The sequence below is a fragment of the Simochromis diagramma genome, unplaced genomic scaffold (assembly GCF_900408965.1).
Source record: "Simochromis diagramma unplaced genomic scaffold, fSimDia1.1 OVJJ01000321.1, whole genome shotgun sequence".
Lineage (NCBI taxonomy): Eukaryota > Metazoa > Chordata > Actinopteri > Cichliformes > Cichlidae > Simochromis > Simochromis diagramma.
The window spans coordinates 15,842,034-15,857,222 of record NW_024386772.1 but is presented as its reverse complement, the minus strand read 5'-3'; the positions used below and the strand labels follow the sequence as shown (position 1 = coordinate 15,857,222).

General features: G+C 42.2%; 2 protein-coding genes across 2 annotated transcripts; one reads left to right on the top strand and one right to left on the bottom strand.

The window, feature by feature from the left end:
• The first annotated feature begins 4,121 nt into the window (after window positions 1-4,121).
• On the top strand, window positions 4,122-6,283 carry LOC120746701. Its single transcript, XM_040052136.1, has 4 exons — window positions 4,122-4,396; window positions 4,694-5,050; window positions 5,121-5,227; window positions 5,883-6,283. Exons 1-4 carry the CDS (start codon window positions 4,348-4,350, stop codon window positions 6,099-6,101), a joined length of 732 nt encoding a protein of 243 aa, XP_039908070.1. The 5' UTR covers window positions 4,122-4,347; the 3' UTR covers window positions 6,102-6,283.
• Window positions 6,284-14,156: 7,873 nt separating this feature from the next.
• LOC120739320 (trinucleotide repeat-containing gene 6C protein-like) lies at window positions 14,157-14,833 on the bottom strand. The gene is made up of 2 exons (XM_040041060.1): window positions 14,760-14,833; window positions 14,157-14,664 (listed from the first exon to the last, which is right to left on the bottom strand). Exons 1-2 carry the CDS (start codon window positions 14,831-14,833, stop codon window positions 14,283-14,285), a joined length of 456 nt encoding a protein of 151 aa, XP_039896994.1. The 3' UTR covers window positions 14,157-14,282.
• Between the last annotated feature and the right edge of the window lie 356 nt (window positions 14,834-15,189).

Sequence of the window (15,189 nt, the reverse complement as noted above, 5' to 3'; positions counted from 1 at the left end):
GGGTAGGAGGCTTCATATGGATTTGGGAAAAGATATAACTACGTACTTTATGCAGATCGTGTTAACGAGAGCAGTCTGTGAGAAATTGTTGCAACTGTACAAAGATCTAACACCGAAAAAGGGTGCTTTGTGTACCTCGTGGTTGTAGTAGTTGCTTCTATGTGAGTGTTAATTTACTTGTACTGAGAGGGAGCAAACGAGCGCGTAACTGGCACATTGGATGAGTGGCTCAAAGCTGTGAGCGAGGTGCCCACATGGCTCTGTCGTGAAACTCTTCTTCAGTGTTCACGATGAGTGTTTAGAGCTGACGCCCACTCACTGATGCTCAACGACGACACTGCTCAGATCAGGGGCGATTCTAGGATCAGAGCTTTGGGGGTGCTGAGCACCCAGAGAGCTGCCCAGCCAGGCAAAATAAACTTTACACGTCTTCCCTGTCTCTGTCAGTCCCTGCATCCTTAAATGTCTCCAGTTGTCCCAAGTTCTCTATGACTGTCTCCTTGGTGCATTTAAACCCCTGTTCCTCCCTGTCCTCGTCATCTGTTGTCTTCGTCTCTGTTATCAGTCATCATAATTTTACCATCTTTGTGCAAGTCTGCAAATTTCTTTATTACATCATAAGATTCTTAAATTCATCAAGTCTCTCTGTGCCTGGATCCTCGTCACAAAACACAACATCACTGTTTTTGTTACTGTACATTTTAACACAATTTAATCCCCAAATTTTGAAAAGTCTGTAACAAAACCATCAAATCTGATAAAGTTTATTTAAATGCTGCAAAAGATGAATGGATTGGAATAGAAAAAATACATATCCTAACCTTAATTACTGTGGGAGAATAATGAATGATGCTCATAGTGAGTAAAAAGTAAACTGAGTGCATTTTTGGACAGAGATTCACTTTTAATGTGTATGTATAATATAATACAGATACATAAAAAAACACTCCCAAAACAGAATAAATTATTACAAATAAATTATTACAAAATATTAATAAAAAAATATAAAAATGGAGGCAACTTTGCCTGTGGTAGAATGTATACAATGTTTGAAAAAATCTGCAGATACTAATTTGACTAATTTAATAATACTAATTTTGTGTTGTAAGATTTATGAGTTTCATGCTTTCATAGTGGTACTTGGGAGAGCTTGACAGTTTCTCAGGTGGTACACACTGTAAAAAGTTTGAGAAACACTGATAAGTGTATGTGTGCTATTGGAAAACATTTAAAGCTGTAGTACAGAATCTTTGAAACAAGCTTAAAACATTTTTAGAATATAAACAGAACATCTGCTTCTCTTTACAGCTCCTCACTCCACCAGGGCTGTTTGGCACTTTCTGATAGTGTGCAAATGTGATGTACGTACTGCGGCAGTCATACAGACAACTGGACGGTCCAAATGTTGGCCTACCTATTACTGGCTGAGGTTTCAGTAGAGTTGTGGCTGAACCACATAAAAATATATCATTAATTTTAATCTCTCTAACCAATTACAATGTTATGTTGGAATGTTGTTAAAGAGGGTCAAAATGTTTCAACCCAGTTTGTTTAGCAGATTCTGTATAGCAGCTTTAATATAGGGAGGACACAACTTCCTGATTGTGTGAGTAAAATTTTTTTTTTTCTTTGTCAGTTTAAACAGTTTCTGTTTTGCCTGTCACTGTTCCCTGTCTGTTTTCTTACCTGGTTCTTCCTGACCTTGTACTTTCTCATGTTCCCCTCTTTCCTCTCTCCCTCTTTGGACTGACAATCATACACAAATAGATTGTGTTCAATTAGATGAAAAATTAAATTAATATGAAAAAAATACTATTAAGATCGCTAACAAAAAGTCCTCTTTCAGTGTACTTTCAACCAAAAGGCAAATAACCAAACCACATGAACATCTAATAAAAGATATAAATATTGAAACACTGATCCAACATTATCCTTTATTGACGGATCATTTGGTACACAGGTACACTTTTACCTGAATGTTGCTCCTTTTTTTGAAAAAAACTTCCTTATATCCATTATGAACCTGGCTGCCTCTCTGTACACACACACACACACACACACACACGCACACACACACAACAGGAGTTATAATGTTAATGGGAATTCAGTCAGTTAGCTAGTTAGTATCCATTTCAAACAGGACAGTGGTAACAACAGCAGGCTACGGAGAATTTTAAGTTTTAGATTTTAAATAGGCTGTATACATTTCAACGGGAGCAACAGGACGGTCAAATGTCGCTGATTTTACTACAGAGCAGGACGGATTGTAGGGTAGCAAACATAGTCGGAAAACAAGGTTTTCAACAACGCAGGTTACCTGGTGTAATGTTTTTCAGGGCCTAAAAGGAAAACATGGTCGGACTCCTACCCAACTATATAAAGAGTAACTGCAGGTTAAAATGCAGCTAACATGTCCTGTTTTCAGCCAGGCAACTCTACACACTCCGCTCCGCTGCATCTCACATAGGGGAGAGGCGAGCTGGAACAAACCATTTTTTTGGGGGGGGGGGGGGGGGGGGGGGGGGGGGGGGGTATGGGGTTGTTGGGGGGGGGGGGGTGTTAGGTATGTATGGGTGGGATATGGTTGGGGTTGGTAGCTATACGTGTGTCAAAAATACAGTTGTATGCAATTTTTGTAGTGGTCAAAAAACGCAAATATAAAAAGAAAATCTTTGGGGGTGCTTCAGCCCCAAAATGGGCTAAAATCGCCCCTGGCTCAGATCGTCATGAAACGGGGCAGAAATCAGCTGATCTGCGCTGTCTTTATCTGAGCAGTGCGCAGATTTCACTGTACTGATTTAGTAACGATGTTAGAGATTGAGGAAATGTTTGTTAGATGTTCATGTGTGAATATTGCAATGTGCAACAAAGAGACAAAACAAAACAAAAAACCCGAAAGCAAAAGAGATGAGCGCATTTACGCACGTGGCCCAGTAGCACAGTAACCTTCATTATTAACAAAGGCAGAGCTCCGGATCTGATAGTGAATAATATACAGGTCAACTGTTACACCCAGAGATGAGAAATATGATGCATTCAAATAAAATGCATCATATTTCTTTTTTACTAATGATTTATTATTTACATTTTATTCTTTATGTATAAGGTAGTTCTCTGGTGCTGTGTGTGGGTCCTATAGAACATAATTCCTATTTTGTCTTTCTTTGCTTTAGTTTCATTTACATACACTTTTAGGTGATATTTTATTTCTGAGGCTTTCTAATGAATGGCCCTTACTGAAAAAAACTTACTGAACAAATTCATTAAATGAATCACATCATATATATTTCCATATGCACAGGTTGTTTTAAGTTCTTTTTCTGTGTGTGGGTAAAGAGAATGAAAAGGAACTCTTGGAGACGAGTGTCAGGGATGATTTTGTTACAGAAGGGTGGCAGCAAGACTGAAAGGGAAGGTTTACAAGATGGTAGTGAGACCTGCTATTATGTACAGTTTTGAGACAGTAGTACTGACAAAAAGACAGGAGGCTGAGCTGAAGATGTTAAGATTTTAATTGGGAGTGACGATAATGGACAGGATTAGGAATGAGTACATCACACGGACAACTCGGGTTTGGAGACAAAGTTAGAGAGGTGAGGCTGAAATAGTTTGGGCATGTGCAGAGGAGGGACAGCTGAATGTTGAAGATGAAGCTGCCAGGAAGGAGGAAAAAAGGAAGACCTCAGAGATTCATTGATGTAGTGAAGGGGGGCATGCAGAGGGCTGCTGAGGTGACCCCTGAAGGGAGAAGCCAGAAGATAATTTTCCTGTGAGTATGTAAGTAACGTTCACAGATTTATGTTCTGTATTGTTTTACGTATGTTAGATCTTTCTGTGTTAAGGAAGCTATAAAACCACCTCCCCCACTCTGCTCCACCAAGCATGGCCTCCTGACTGCAGGAACTTCACACAGTCACACAGAAACAAACTAGTTTTCTTATTTAATCTGTGTTTAGTTGATAATGTTGTAACCTGACTGTTGGAGGCAGTCAGAAGATTCACATGTTAGAACTCTATATTTGTTTTTACTTGACTAATTTAAAAAAAAAAAAACTTCTTGAGGATGTTGAGGATTCATTTTCACTGTAGTTTTTTACTCAGAGGGGTGTGCACCCAGCACGTGACAACCTTTAAAAGTCAGTTAGAAAATCTCAGCGTGGAGCTCGGAGACCAAGGGGAGGATTTTAACAGCTGCTCTCACTTTGAAGTAGTCTTCCTGCTTCGAGGTGAAGAACAATAAATAGGGTGAGGCTGTCCACAGAGACTCACAAGAGTGTGAAACAAAGAGGAAAGACACATTATGACTGAGCTGCGGTGGATCTCAGAGCTTCTGTAACTGAACGGACAATGAAGGCGAGGCCGGCCTGGATTCTTATTTTCTTTCAGCTGTTCAAAGGTAAGAAATACGGACATTTGAATCATATTAATAATAATAATGTGTGTGTGTATAGACTTAAACTAAAAGTTTGTAAGAGAAGGTTTGAAATCATAAACCTTGGTAATGAATAAAAGGAACATTTGATCTCATGATGGGGGAAAAAAAATCAACCTCCACAACAAGCTGTAAAGAAAGTGGAAAATCTGATGGCTCCTTCTCCAGCTGTTTGGACATGTGATAGACAGAAGGGTTAATCCTCAGGGATGTTGAGACATATTTCCGTGTGGAGTTAACGTCTATCATTCCCTCCTTCAGCCAACGCAGAGGTGATCTTAAAACATCTGACGGAGGGTCAGGCTGTGGTGATCTCCTGCTCCCCTTGGCAGGCCCACGGAGGCCTGATGGGCCTCCACCTGTACCACCGCGGTGTCCAGAGCCAGACAACCCTGGTGTCCGTGACTGAGGCCAGTGAGGTCACGGTCGCCACGGATCACAGAGCTCGCCTGGTGCTCCGTGGAGACCTGAGCTCCATGAAGGTCAACGTGACCATTTCTCGCTTAGAGCTGAGCGACACAGGGCTGTACATGTGGGATCTGAGCTACAGAGACACTAACAGCTCTGATCAGATGATCCTCTGCGCTCAGAAGACCTTCGTGCTGGTTGAGGTGGCAGGTATGTGGTTACACCACCTCACAGTGCAGGATTCAAGCTTGTTGAGATTTAACTGTTGTTTGTGCTGCAGGGAGGCCGTGCCACTGCTCTCCTGGTTACGCCCCTCTACTCTGGACCATCTTCACAGCAGCAGGGCTTCTTCTGCTGACCCTCACCTGGCTGGCCATCCAGAAATGTGTGAGTAGTTACCTCAGAGATGCAGCTTTAACAGAGCTCTGATAGTTTGGTTGCATAACTCCATCAAAATAACAGCTACAGCTGCACGAGTGAGTTACACGAGGCTAATTATCGATTAATGTGTCGGCTATGATCCTGGTCTGACAGTCATCTGTTTTTTTTTTTTGAGGGAATCTTCTGATAAAGTGTGATGTGTGACTGCAGCATCGTTACTCAAAATGTGCAAAAGGTATTAGCAGACAGGAGCCCAAGTTAGAGGTGAACCACAGCAGGATCTGTGTTCAACAACCCAGACAACCTCAATAAATGACTGTACGATTCATTTCCTGCTGCGTTATTATTAATACCATCAGTTTTGCACAAAATAGCCAAGGTGCAAAACCCAAGGACAGAACAGTTTCTAATGTAATTAGTATCATTTGCTTTTTTAAGTAACAAACGTTATTTATAAGGTCTGTGATCAGGTACTGGTGGAGTGAGCGTTAAAGGAGAGATTACTGGAGTATTTTGATATTTTGAGACTGAAAACCCCCAAGAGATTATTTTTCTTTTTTTAAAATCAAGACTACACATCCAAGCTACAAAAACAAAAGCTGAAACTTTTTGTTCTATCACAATCTAAAAAAAAAAAAAACCCAAACATGATGTGTTGTAGGTGAAGTTAAGGTCTCATCGCAAACCACAACCTCATGCTCCGATCTATGAGGAAATGGGCAGGAAGCAGCAGCACCAGAACCCCAGAGGCCCCCAGAACAACCACGAGGCCCCCTCGCACCTGGAGGAAGTCAACTTCCCCGTGTACGCTAACCCAAACATCCGACAGCTTCAGGACAACTACTACGCCTGTCCCAGACAGCTCAAACTGAGAGACTGACACCATCGGGCCAACGGTGCTGCGAGCAGTAACAGGAAATAACAGACGCCTTTGCAAAAATACAAGCGCTGCACACGCTCTGATGGTGATTTGCATTCAGGATACAAAAGGATGAAGAAATAGCACGAACCTCCACTGAGGCGACTCACTCTCTGAGCAGTATTCACTTTTAAAATTGTATTTTGTACACATGAATTTAGTTTACTTTGTTCTTTTTTAACATAATTTAAGAAGTTTATTTTCTCTGTTCAAAACCCTTTTTATATATGTGATCAAACATTTGAGTGGTGATACTTAAAAATGGTTAGTGATACTTGTAACTCATTTTGGCTCAACTTGGAATAAAGGCAGACGTGAAAAGTAAAAATGAGGTCAGAGGTCAAATGTGACATTTCGAATTCCTGCACACCATTATCAGTCAGCAAAACAAAAACAGCTCTTTATAACATTATCACTTTTATCTTCAGCTAAATCTACTGAGCTTGAAGGAGCGGTCAAAGGTTAAACATGACATATTTTAAATCCTTATACCAGGGGTGTCGTTATATGGCTTGGGGGCCAGAAACAGCCAGGTAGAGAAGACCTCCCCCATGACCAGTCACACTACATCAAAGTAATTAAGTAATATTTAAACAAAGTAAGTCTTTTCACCATCTACTCTTCCATTTCCATTAACTACAGCAGCATTTCTTCATCATGAACTCTGATGTTCTGCTGAAATTGCACTTTTTCTTACATCTGAGAGATTCAGTGTGTGGTTAAACTTCTTCACAATGACAGAAATGAGTTAAACATCGCTGTTTACACGATAAATTTTTACGCTGATAACACACCACACTTGTAAGAATCATAGTGTCTGAGTCAGAAGGCTTTTTGTCAATTTTAGACCAATAAATCATTGAGTCGACCTTAAAGACCTCGATGGACTGTTAACCCGACCCCGCTCTACACCCTGTGGAAAGTCTTTGAGCTATCATGTTTACAGACAGGACAACACACATTAAACCTTCTTGGTGGAAGCAATACATGAGGAGGGGACGGCTTTAACAGCCAAGAAACAAAAAAATGCTATTTTTATTAATATTTGAAAGAAGCTCCATAGTTCATGAAAACATTTGTTTCGGTGCATGTCATTTAACAATCACATTCTATGAGGAGTAAGAGATATACAGAGAGAAACAAAATAAAAACAAAACATTACAAGCCACTGACTTCTCATTAACTCTCAGTACAGACGTTTTTACTTAATATTTCAAACAAAAGAAAAAAAAAGAAAAAGAGAAAAAAAAGCAGCCCTAATCCCATAACTTTCCCACCCACCCTCTGTAAAACCTTAACTGAGGAGAAAAACAAACAAAAACAACAACAACAAAAAAAACCCTTGGAGGGTGACAGGCTAGAATCCCACAGTGCTAAAGAGTGAGACGCTCATTGGTTTTTAGGAATACACAGCATGGTGATGTAGCGCTAGGCCAATCTGAATCAGAGGGTGGGGGGAGGAAGCTGGAGATTGAGGTCTCCAACCCCTCTCTGCCCTCTTTATCAAAGAAAAAAAAACAAAACAACTCAAACAAATAAAAACACATTGGATCCCCAAAACCCCTGCAATAGATCAGCCACCTACAGCAAGTAGGCCATAAAATCCCCACCTTCACCCCTCCCACCCCCACCCCAAACACTTGTGCATAGTTTCATGATCCTTTTACAACCAGCTCACGTTTTACAAACATCCTCCAAGCTGTGAAAAATGCTCCACAAAAAGAAAGAAAACAAAATTCATCTATTATTAATATTAATAATAATACCCGCTGTGGGAGAATGAGAGAGAGAGAGAGAGACACAGAGAGAGAGAGAGAGAGAAAGAGATTAATGCACAATGTTTCCTGAATCAGTCAGGACGGGACCTCATTAAGAAAACACAATAAAGATTCAAACATACAGCATTTTGCATGTTATTCACCATCTTTTTTCTTTTTTTCTTAAACAAACTCAGACCATTTTTGTTTTTGTTTTTTCCATGTAAAGCAATTTTAATATATAGATTTATATATAAAGCACTCCATTTTTATTTTAAAGTCCATTATTTGGTTATTATGTAACTGCTACGGATTTAGAAACAAAAGGTATTCTCTCTTCTTCTGAAATCCATAACTTTCAGTGCTTAGAATTGTTTCTTTTAAGTCATCCTTTGTTTTTTTTTGTTTTGTTTTTTTCTTTAAACTCATAAAAATGTACATTAAAATGGCGTGGAGTTGGTACTCTGGAACCCTGGCCTTCCTGAGACAAGATCCACTTTTTCGTGTGTGTGCAAGATAGTGAGCAATTATGTCTTTTTTTTGTCTTCTTTTCTGTTTTTTATATAAAGGAAAAAAATATATATAATCAACATAAAACAGGCTTCAGATAGTCCATGAACAACATTAACACAGAATAAAGAAGGTTAAACATAACAAGACAACACTGTTCAATCCCAGAGTTCTGAAAGTAGCACAATAAAATCTTCATTCTGTGAAGTGTTGCACTTTTTCTTAAAAATGGAAGCATTTGTCCTTTTTTTTTTTTTTTTTTAATCTTTTTTTTTTTTTTTTTTTTTTTTAAGTTTCCCCACATGGTTTCATTCCTTTGTTTTGCTGATTTGTTTCTGAACTCCAGAATAAAAACTGTAAACTGTCAGTGGCCTTGCAGAAGAACAGATGAGTGAACTAAGAGAAAACCGAACGAAAGCTAACAAACCCCGAAAAATAAAATAAAAATAAAAAGGTAGGCACCTCTGAATGAGCCCTAGAAGCCAAGGCTCGGTCTGATGTCATGTCCTTCACCCTCCGTTGCTCAGATTTGGGAGAGCTGAAGTCCTTCTACCCCAATCTATGGCCACAGGTCTGCAAAATACTTTTTTTTTTTTGCTGCATTTTTTTTTTAGACATATATGATTTTTTTTTCGATTTTTTTTTTTTTTAAGTTTATAGTCTGAAAAATGGTGCAATACTCAATTATTATCCATACTTTCTTGGATTATTCCACAATGAAAAGCCACTAAGGTAGATAAACATTACATTTTCTTTTTAAAAACACACTTATTTTTAGTCCTTGAGTAAACATTTACACATGAACTGTCCCCCCAGATACCTCTTCCCCCCTCCCCTCAGTACTTGTATCATGTTGTTCATATAGCTGGATGAGGGGTGAGGCTGACACTCAGTGCAACGCTAGAGGCTAGTAACAATTAACACCAGAATATAGTATTTGACAAGCAAAAAGAAAACAACAACAACAAAAATGATACTGAACTGAAGAGAAACGTGAGGCAGAGATCCCTCCGCTGTAATCACGAGCTCTCACGCATCGTTTCACCTCGCAGACATTCATTCACAACGTACAGTACAAGCGGCCTTGTGCAAACACTCAAATACGACTGATGTAAATTTGCCTTTAAAAAAAAAAAAAAAAATTTCTTTTTAAAACCGATCTTTGTTTTTTTTTTTTTTCACTCTGAACTGATGCTTAAAAATAAAATAAAAAAAACTCCAAAGTGAATGAATGAGACAAGAAAAAGAAAAACACTACAAAAAAAAAAAAAAAGTGTTCACATTACATTATTGGCGCTTCTTTTGATTCAAGTATTTGTTTTCATTATTTTGTATTACTCTGATATGTTTATGATCTTGTCTTCTGGGAAACATTGATGTTGGATACAGAGGGTAAGGAGCTGATGCCAGGGCAGAGGGCGGGGAGGTAAGGGTAAGGGTGTGGGTGGGTGGGGCGTTAGGCTTAAGTGGAAAACAGAAATCTAGCCATAGACACAAATACACCCACAAATGTACGCTTGGTTGTATCCTGTGTATGAGCTAGCATGTGCATATTCAACCCAGACCTTTGTTTTTAGAGATTTGCTAATTCAGCTCTTTTTGCCCCCAGATCCTCGACTGATCCACGACTGAGAAGTAGATTTTACTCGAGCTCCAGTTGCCTTTGAGTCCGTGTGACTTAAAATAACAATAATAAATCGTAAAAAAATCAGAGGGGGGAGGGGAGGATGTGATTTCCAACACTAGACAGGTAGATAAGAGTGCAGACGAAGGCGTGGGAGAGGGTGGGGCTTCTCAGTGCTGGTGAAATCCCAGGGCACGTCTGAGACTCGGTCCTGGTCACCCATCCCTCCCACTCGGTTCAACTTCCCCCTCCTCCCGTTGATTCAAGTCCAGTGTGGAGCAAAATGCAGGTTTTTCAGGAACAATCGCACAAAAACAGACAGCACAGGCAATAGTGATTGTTTCGTTGAATGATGCGAGTCTAAAGTGACTCTGGAAGAGGGTCAAAAACCACCCCGCAAAGAGTTTTAAGACTTGGTACCCGAACTTGAGGTGCGTCTCTTGTTTCTTGCTGATACGTCAGATCCCCGCTTGGACCCCCAAAGTCAAATGTGCAGACATGACCTGTTTTCTATATAGTCATATATATGCGTGTATACTGGCTGGCACAACCTTCAGGTTTGGAGGTCCAGAGTGAACCTCCAGGATACAGCTTCTCCCAGGCGTGGCTCGGAGAAACGAGCCCAGAGAGGGTGAGAAGGCGGCAGCTTGCAGAGAAACAAATCAGGCGTCTCGGCCTCAGAGTGCACAGCTGAAACAGACTGTGGTTTTTTTTGTAGTTTCTAGTTTTTGCAAAAACCTTGATGATAAAGGAAAAAAGAGAACGATAATGTTTTTGGTTTTTAAAGAGATGTACCCGATGTGACCCATAAACAGTGCACAGACACATACAGGGACGCTCCCTCCTCCTCTTCCTCCTCCTACTGGTGAGTGACCAGCCCCACTCATCTGGCCTTAAGCCTCCCACAGCTCCTACAGCGATAACGTACACTCATTGTTGCTAAGGATAAATCAGGATGTGGCCAAAAGTGGAAGTAGACTTTTAGAAATCTGTTGGCACAAAAACTCAACTTGGTGCCTCCAGCAGGTCATTTAGTGTCATCTAACAGCTCTGTCCACTACACGCCCCGCCCCCACCCTTTATTTTTTTCTATTCTGAAGAGAGGCTCCATCAGTGTCCCCTACATTTGAATCCAGGTGAGGTTTCAAGAGAAGCTGCCCGGTAATAAAGGTTGAAAGGGTTAAGTGGAAAATTGGCGGCTGTAGGGGATGGCTGTGAGCGAACACCTCCTTGTCTTTGCATAGAAATGGAAGGCTGTCATCAAGTTGAGGTGGTTCTAAGTGACAACTGGGTGCTCCCAGAGTTAAAGCACCAGCGTGAGCGAGGCCCATCAACACTAAAAACGATGGGTGTGTTACGACACAGCGCAGTGGACGCTCTGTCACCCCAGGATGCACAGAAGAAGTTGGCTTGTCATCCTGGAGAACCTTAAACTACACCCCCTCCCCCCTCCTGTTCATCCTGAACCCCCTCCCTCAGTGATTCACGCGGCTGAGGCGTACCTCTAAACTACACGCTGGTTCTGCCTTGGAGGCAGCGGCGGTGGGAGGGACAGGAAAGAAGATGAACACTGCATAAAAAACCATGAAATCATCAAATATAACAATCGTTCATGATAACAGCAACAATATCAGCAAACTTCTCACAACAAAACAAAATTAAAATGCACACCAGCAACTGCAATAAAAAAAAAAAGAAGAAAAAAAAAAAGAAGGGGAAAATACAATAAAACAAAACATCAGTCGACTCCGTCTCCGGATAAAGTGATCCTTGCAGGAGAGAGACGGGAGGAGAGAGTGGAAGTGGAGGGTTGCTGACAGACTCTGGTGTAGCAGTAGTAGTAGTGAGTAGTAGATTCAATACAAGGTGGCGGGCCAGTTCTGAAGGAGCTGCTCTTGGGAGGAAAAGGAGAAGGAAGAGGAGGGAAGCTAGTCTGTAAGGGTCCGCAGGGAGGCAGCGAGCGAGCGTGGGAGATGGAGGGAGGGGGCGAGGGCTGCTGCAGCACTGCACTCTGCAGCAGGCAGGCACTCAGTGGCCACACTATCACACAGGTTGGCAGGACCTCCAACAACAAAAACAACCCAAAAGCGGGGGTGGGGGTGGGGGCGATCCTCCCTGCTGAACCCAGTAGAACATGAACACGTCGAGTGTTTCCAGACACCAAGGATAAAGATTTCAAAAGTTGCAATGTAACAGTGATATCTACTTTGATAGCAGAGGGGTGGAGTTCTCTGAGGTCTTTTCCTGCCACCACCCATCATCGCTTGACCTTAGTTCTTCTTTGTGTTTCCCTTCAATTTGCTACTGTTTGACATCCTTTCTGGTCCCGCTGACTCGAGGGAAGAGGACTCAAAAAAAAAAAAAAATTGGGGAAAAAATAAAAATAAATTCACATCCACGTCAAGTTCAAAAATAAGTATACAGAGAAGCCACTAAGCAGATTGCTTTTCTTGTCTTTTTCAATTTTTATTTGCCAGTGATGCTTCTCCTTTCTTCTGTTCGTTGGCATTGAGGGTATGAGGAGTAGCCGTGCTCTTGCTATGTGCTGTGATAAGACCACCAACTCACACAAATCGTTGATTCAGACATTTTCTTGAAAATGCAAATGTGGGTAAAATGGAGGAAGGTGAGTCATCTGTCTTCTGGTTTGTGTTTGACCGGCCATCTCCCCCTTCAATGCACGCACGCGCACACAACACACACACAACACACAACCACACGCACAGCGCAGCACCTGGCCCGTCCTGTCTCTCCCCAAAAATCAAGTCACAAGCATAATCGTGGAGAGTCGGGTGGTGTGTGCATCCTTGTGTTTTAGACAGAAGGCCAGCGTGCTACTCTCCTGACACCCTGCTGGGGGAGACAAAGGGAAGCTGTAGTGGCAGGGTTTTTTTGTTTGTTTTTTGTTTTGCAATGAGGAGATGAGGGCCGGTACAGGCGGGTGGATGGGTGGGTGGTGAAGTTGGCGGGCAGACAGATAAGTGTTTGCAGTTCATTCGTTACAGTCTCCTCTATTAATCCCGCGAGAAGGGGTGCTTGGACGGTGAGAGTCTGTGGCTATAATATTGCACGTCGCTTGAAATGGTTGCTTTGCAGGCGGAGTGGGTGCGCACGGTAGAGGGGGCGAGGCAGAAGGAGGGAACGACTTAAGTTTTTTTTTCTCCTCCTCCACAGCATCAGTGAGTGGGTCTGAGAGAATGAGACCAAACTGCGAGGTGTCTCCCCGCAAGTGAGTTGAGGTGCATCGAAGTGTTTCGTCTTTACAGTTCCATAGTAATAGCAGTGGTTCATCGTTGTCGCCCATCTTAACTGTACATGCGACGACCCCACCCACCCCATCCCTCGACACCACCACATAAGATTGACAGACACATTTTGAATAATATCATTTCTTAGCTTTGTTTGCAATGGTTCAAGAAGAGAAATTAAAAATAAAACTACAAAAATAAATGGCTTGAACAAGGCGAACAGAGTTGCATCATTCCCTTTGAGCGCTGTGAGGGGAACTCAATCTGCTTTTAAACAAACAAAAAACTAAACAAAACAATGCACTGAAGTCGCGAGCTGTGGTTGCTTAAGCGGTTGTTAAGCCGCAGCAGCATGTACTCTCCACTCAGGTTTCACTGGCTCAGAAATAAGGGTGTGCAGGTGTCCGTATGCTTCTTCACCAAGTACAGAGTGAGTGAGGATAGCAGGGCAGGAAATAGTTTAAGGCTAATTATTAGTGCTGAGAGAAACAAATGTTGAGTCTGGACCAGCTGAAAGTTCAACAACCACTCTGATTGAAGGGTTTTTTTTAACTTTGGGAATGACGCCTTTTTTTTTTTTTCCATGGATCTCTGAGGTGCAGTATGATTGCCTCAAAAAGGCAGTGAGGGATTAGTTTAAAGATGGCAGCTCGTCACTGTGTCAGTTTGACTAAAAGTACGTCTCGCGGCAAAGTTCTCAAAAGTTCATTTCTGAAAAAATAAAATAAAGTTCTCGTTCCTGTGAAGTAAAAGCTGAACACTGATCAAAATATCCGTTATTGGGATTCACAACAGAACTGCAACTAAAAATGTCAGTAAAAACTCAGAAGGAGGAGACGAGGCTGACGAGGGCGAGCAGCAAGGTGTTTCCTGTCCTCCTCCGTCTCTCCTTTCCACCTTTACATCCACGCTGATTATCTCCACATTGATTTGCAAGGTTTTTGCTCCTGTTTGTGTTTGTTTTTGTAAGCCTAGACTCTTCTATCCTACATGGACTCCCCGCTCAGCAGGTCCCCAGGCAGCAGTGTATTGATTGGGGTGGGGCTCCCCATGACCCGTCCCTCCTCTCCACTCGGGGGTCCCCACAGGCTGGAATACTGCTGAACACCACCCCACAGCAGCTCTCCGCCTGTTTTGTTCCGCCTGCTCCCAGGCCGCCGCTGCTACTGTTGCTGCCGGCGCCGTTGTTGTTGTTGTTCCAGTGGGGCGAGTGCCCGATGGGGTGAGACGCTCCAGACCCGGTCCCGCCCATCCTTGTCTGATTGGTGCCTGGAGTGGCCTGCCAGCTGGTTGTTCCTCCGAGTGACTGGCCCTGTGCAAAGAAGCGGTTCACTTCCTCTTCCCCGGCGAACTCGGCCAGGATGGTGGTGTTCCCGAGCACGCACCTGCGTGGAGATGAAGCACAAGACAAATGATTCATGGTTAAATGCCCTAAAATCAACTGAGTGAAACACTTGAACCAATGCGCTGATGCACGTACATGTGCAGGGACTTTTGCGCCTTGGCAGCTTCACGAGAAATCCACCCTATCACCTTGCCTATACTGTATATCATTGTATGGCTTGAAGCCTCTGTCAGCCTCAGATTAATATAACAGGGAAAGGATCCGCTCAACACTCAGTTTACAGAGGATAATAAACAGAGCAAACTAATATAATTCTTCTAACAAATGAGTGAAGTCTATATTTTCCCTATAGCCCATTGACAAACATCCTTTTATTTCCTTATTTCTTCCATCTACCACTGTTCTTAAACCAGAATTTTTTTATGTACGCTCCATGCCCGTTGTTCGGCCTCCGAAACGGTCCAGTATCTCAAGCCGTGCGTGCGACACGACAACAACAGGTTTCTATGAATACGCACCTCTCCCCGTGTCAGAAACGGTTAAAACTGATTCGTTTGTCCAAAAC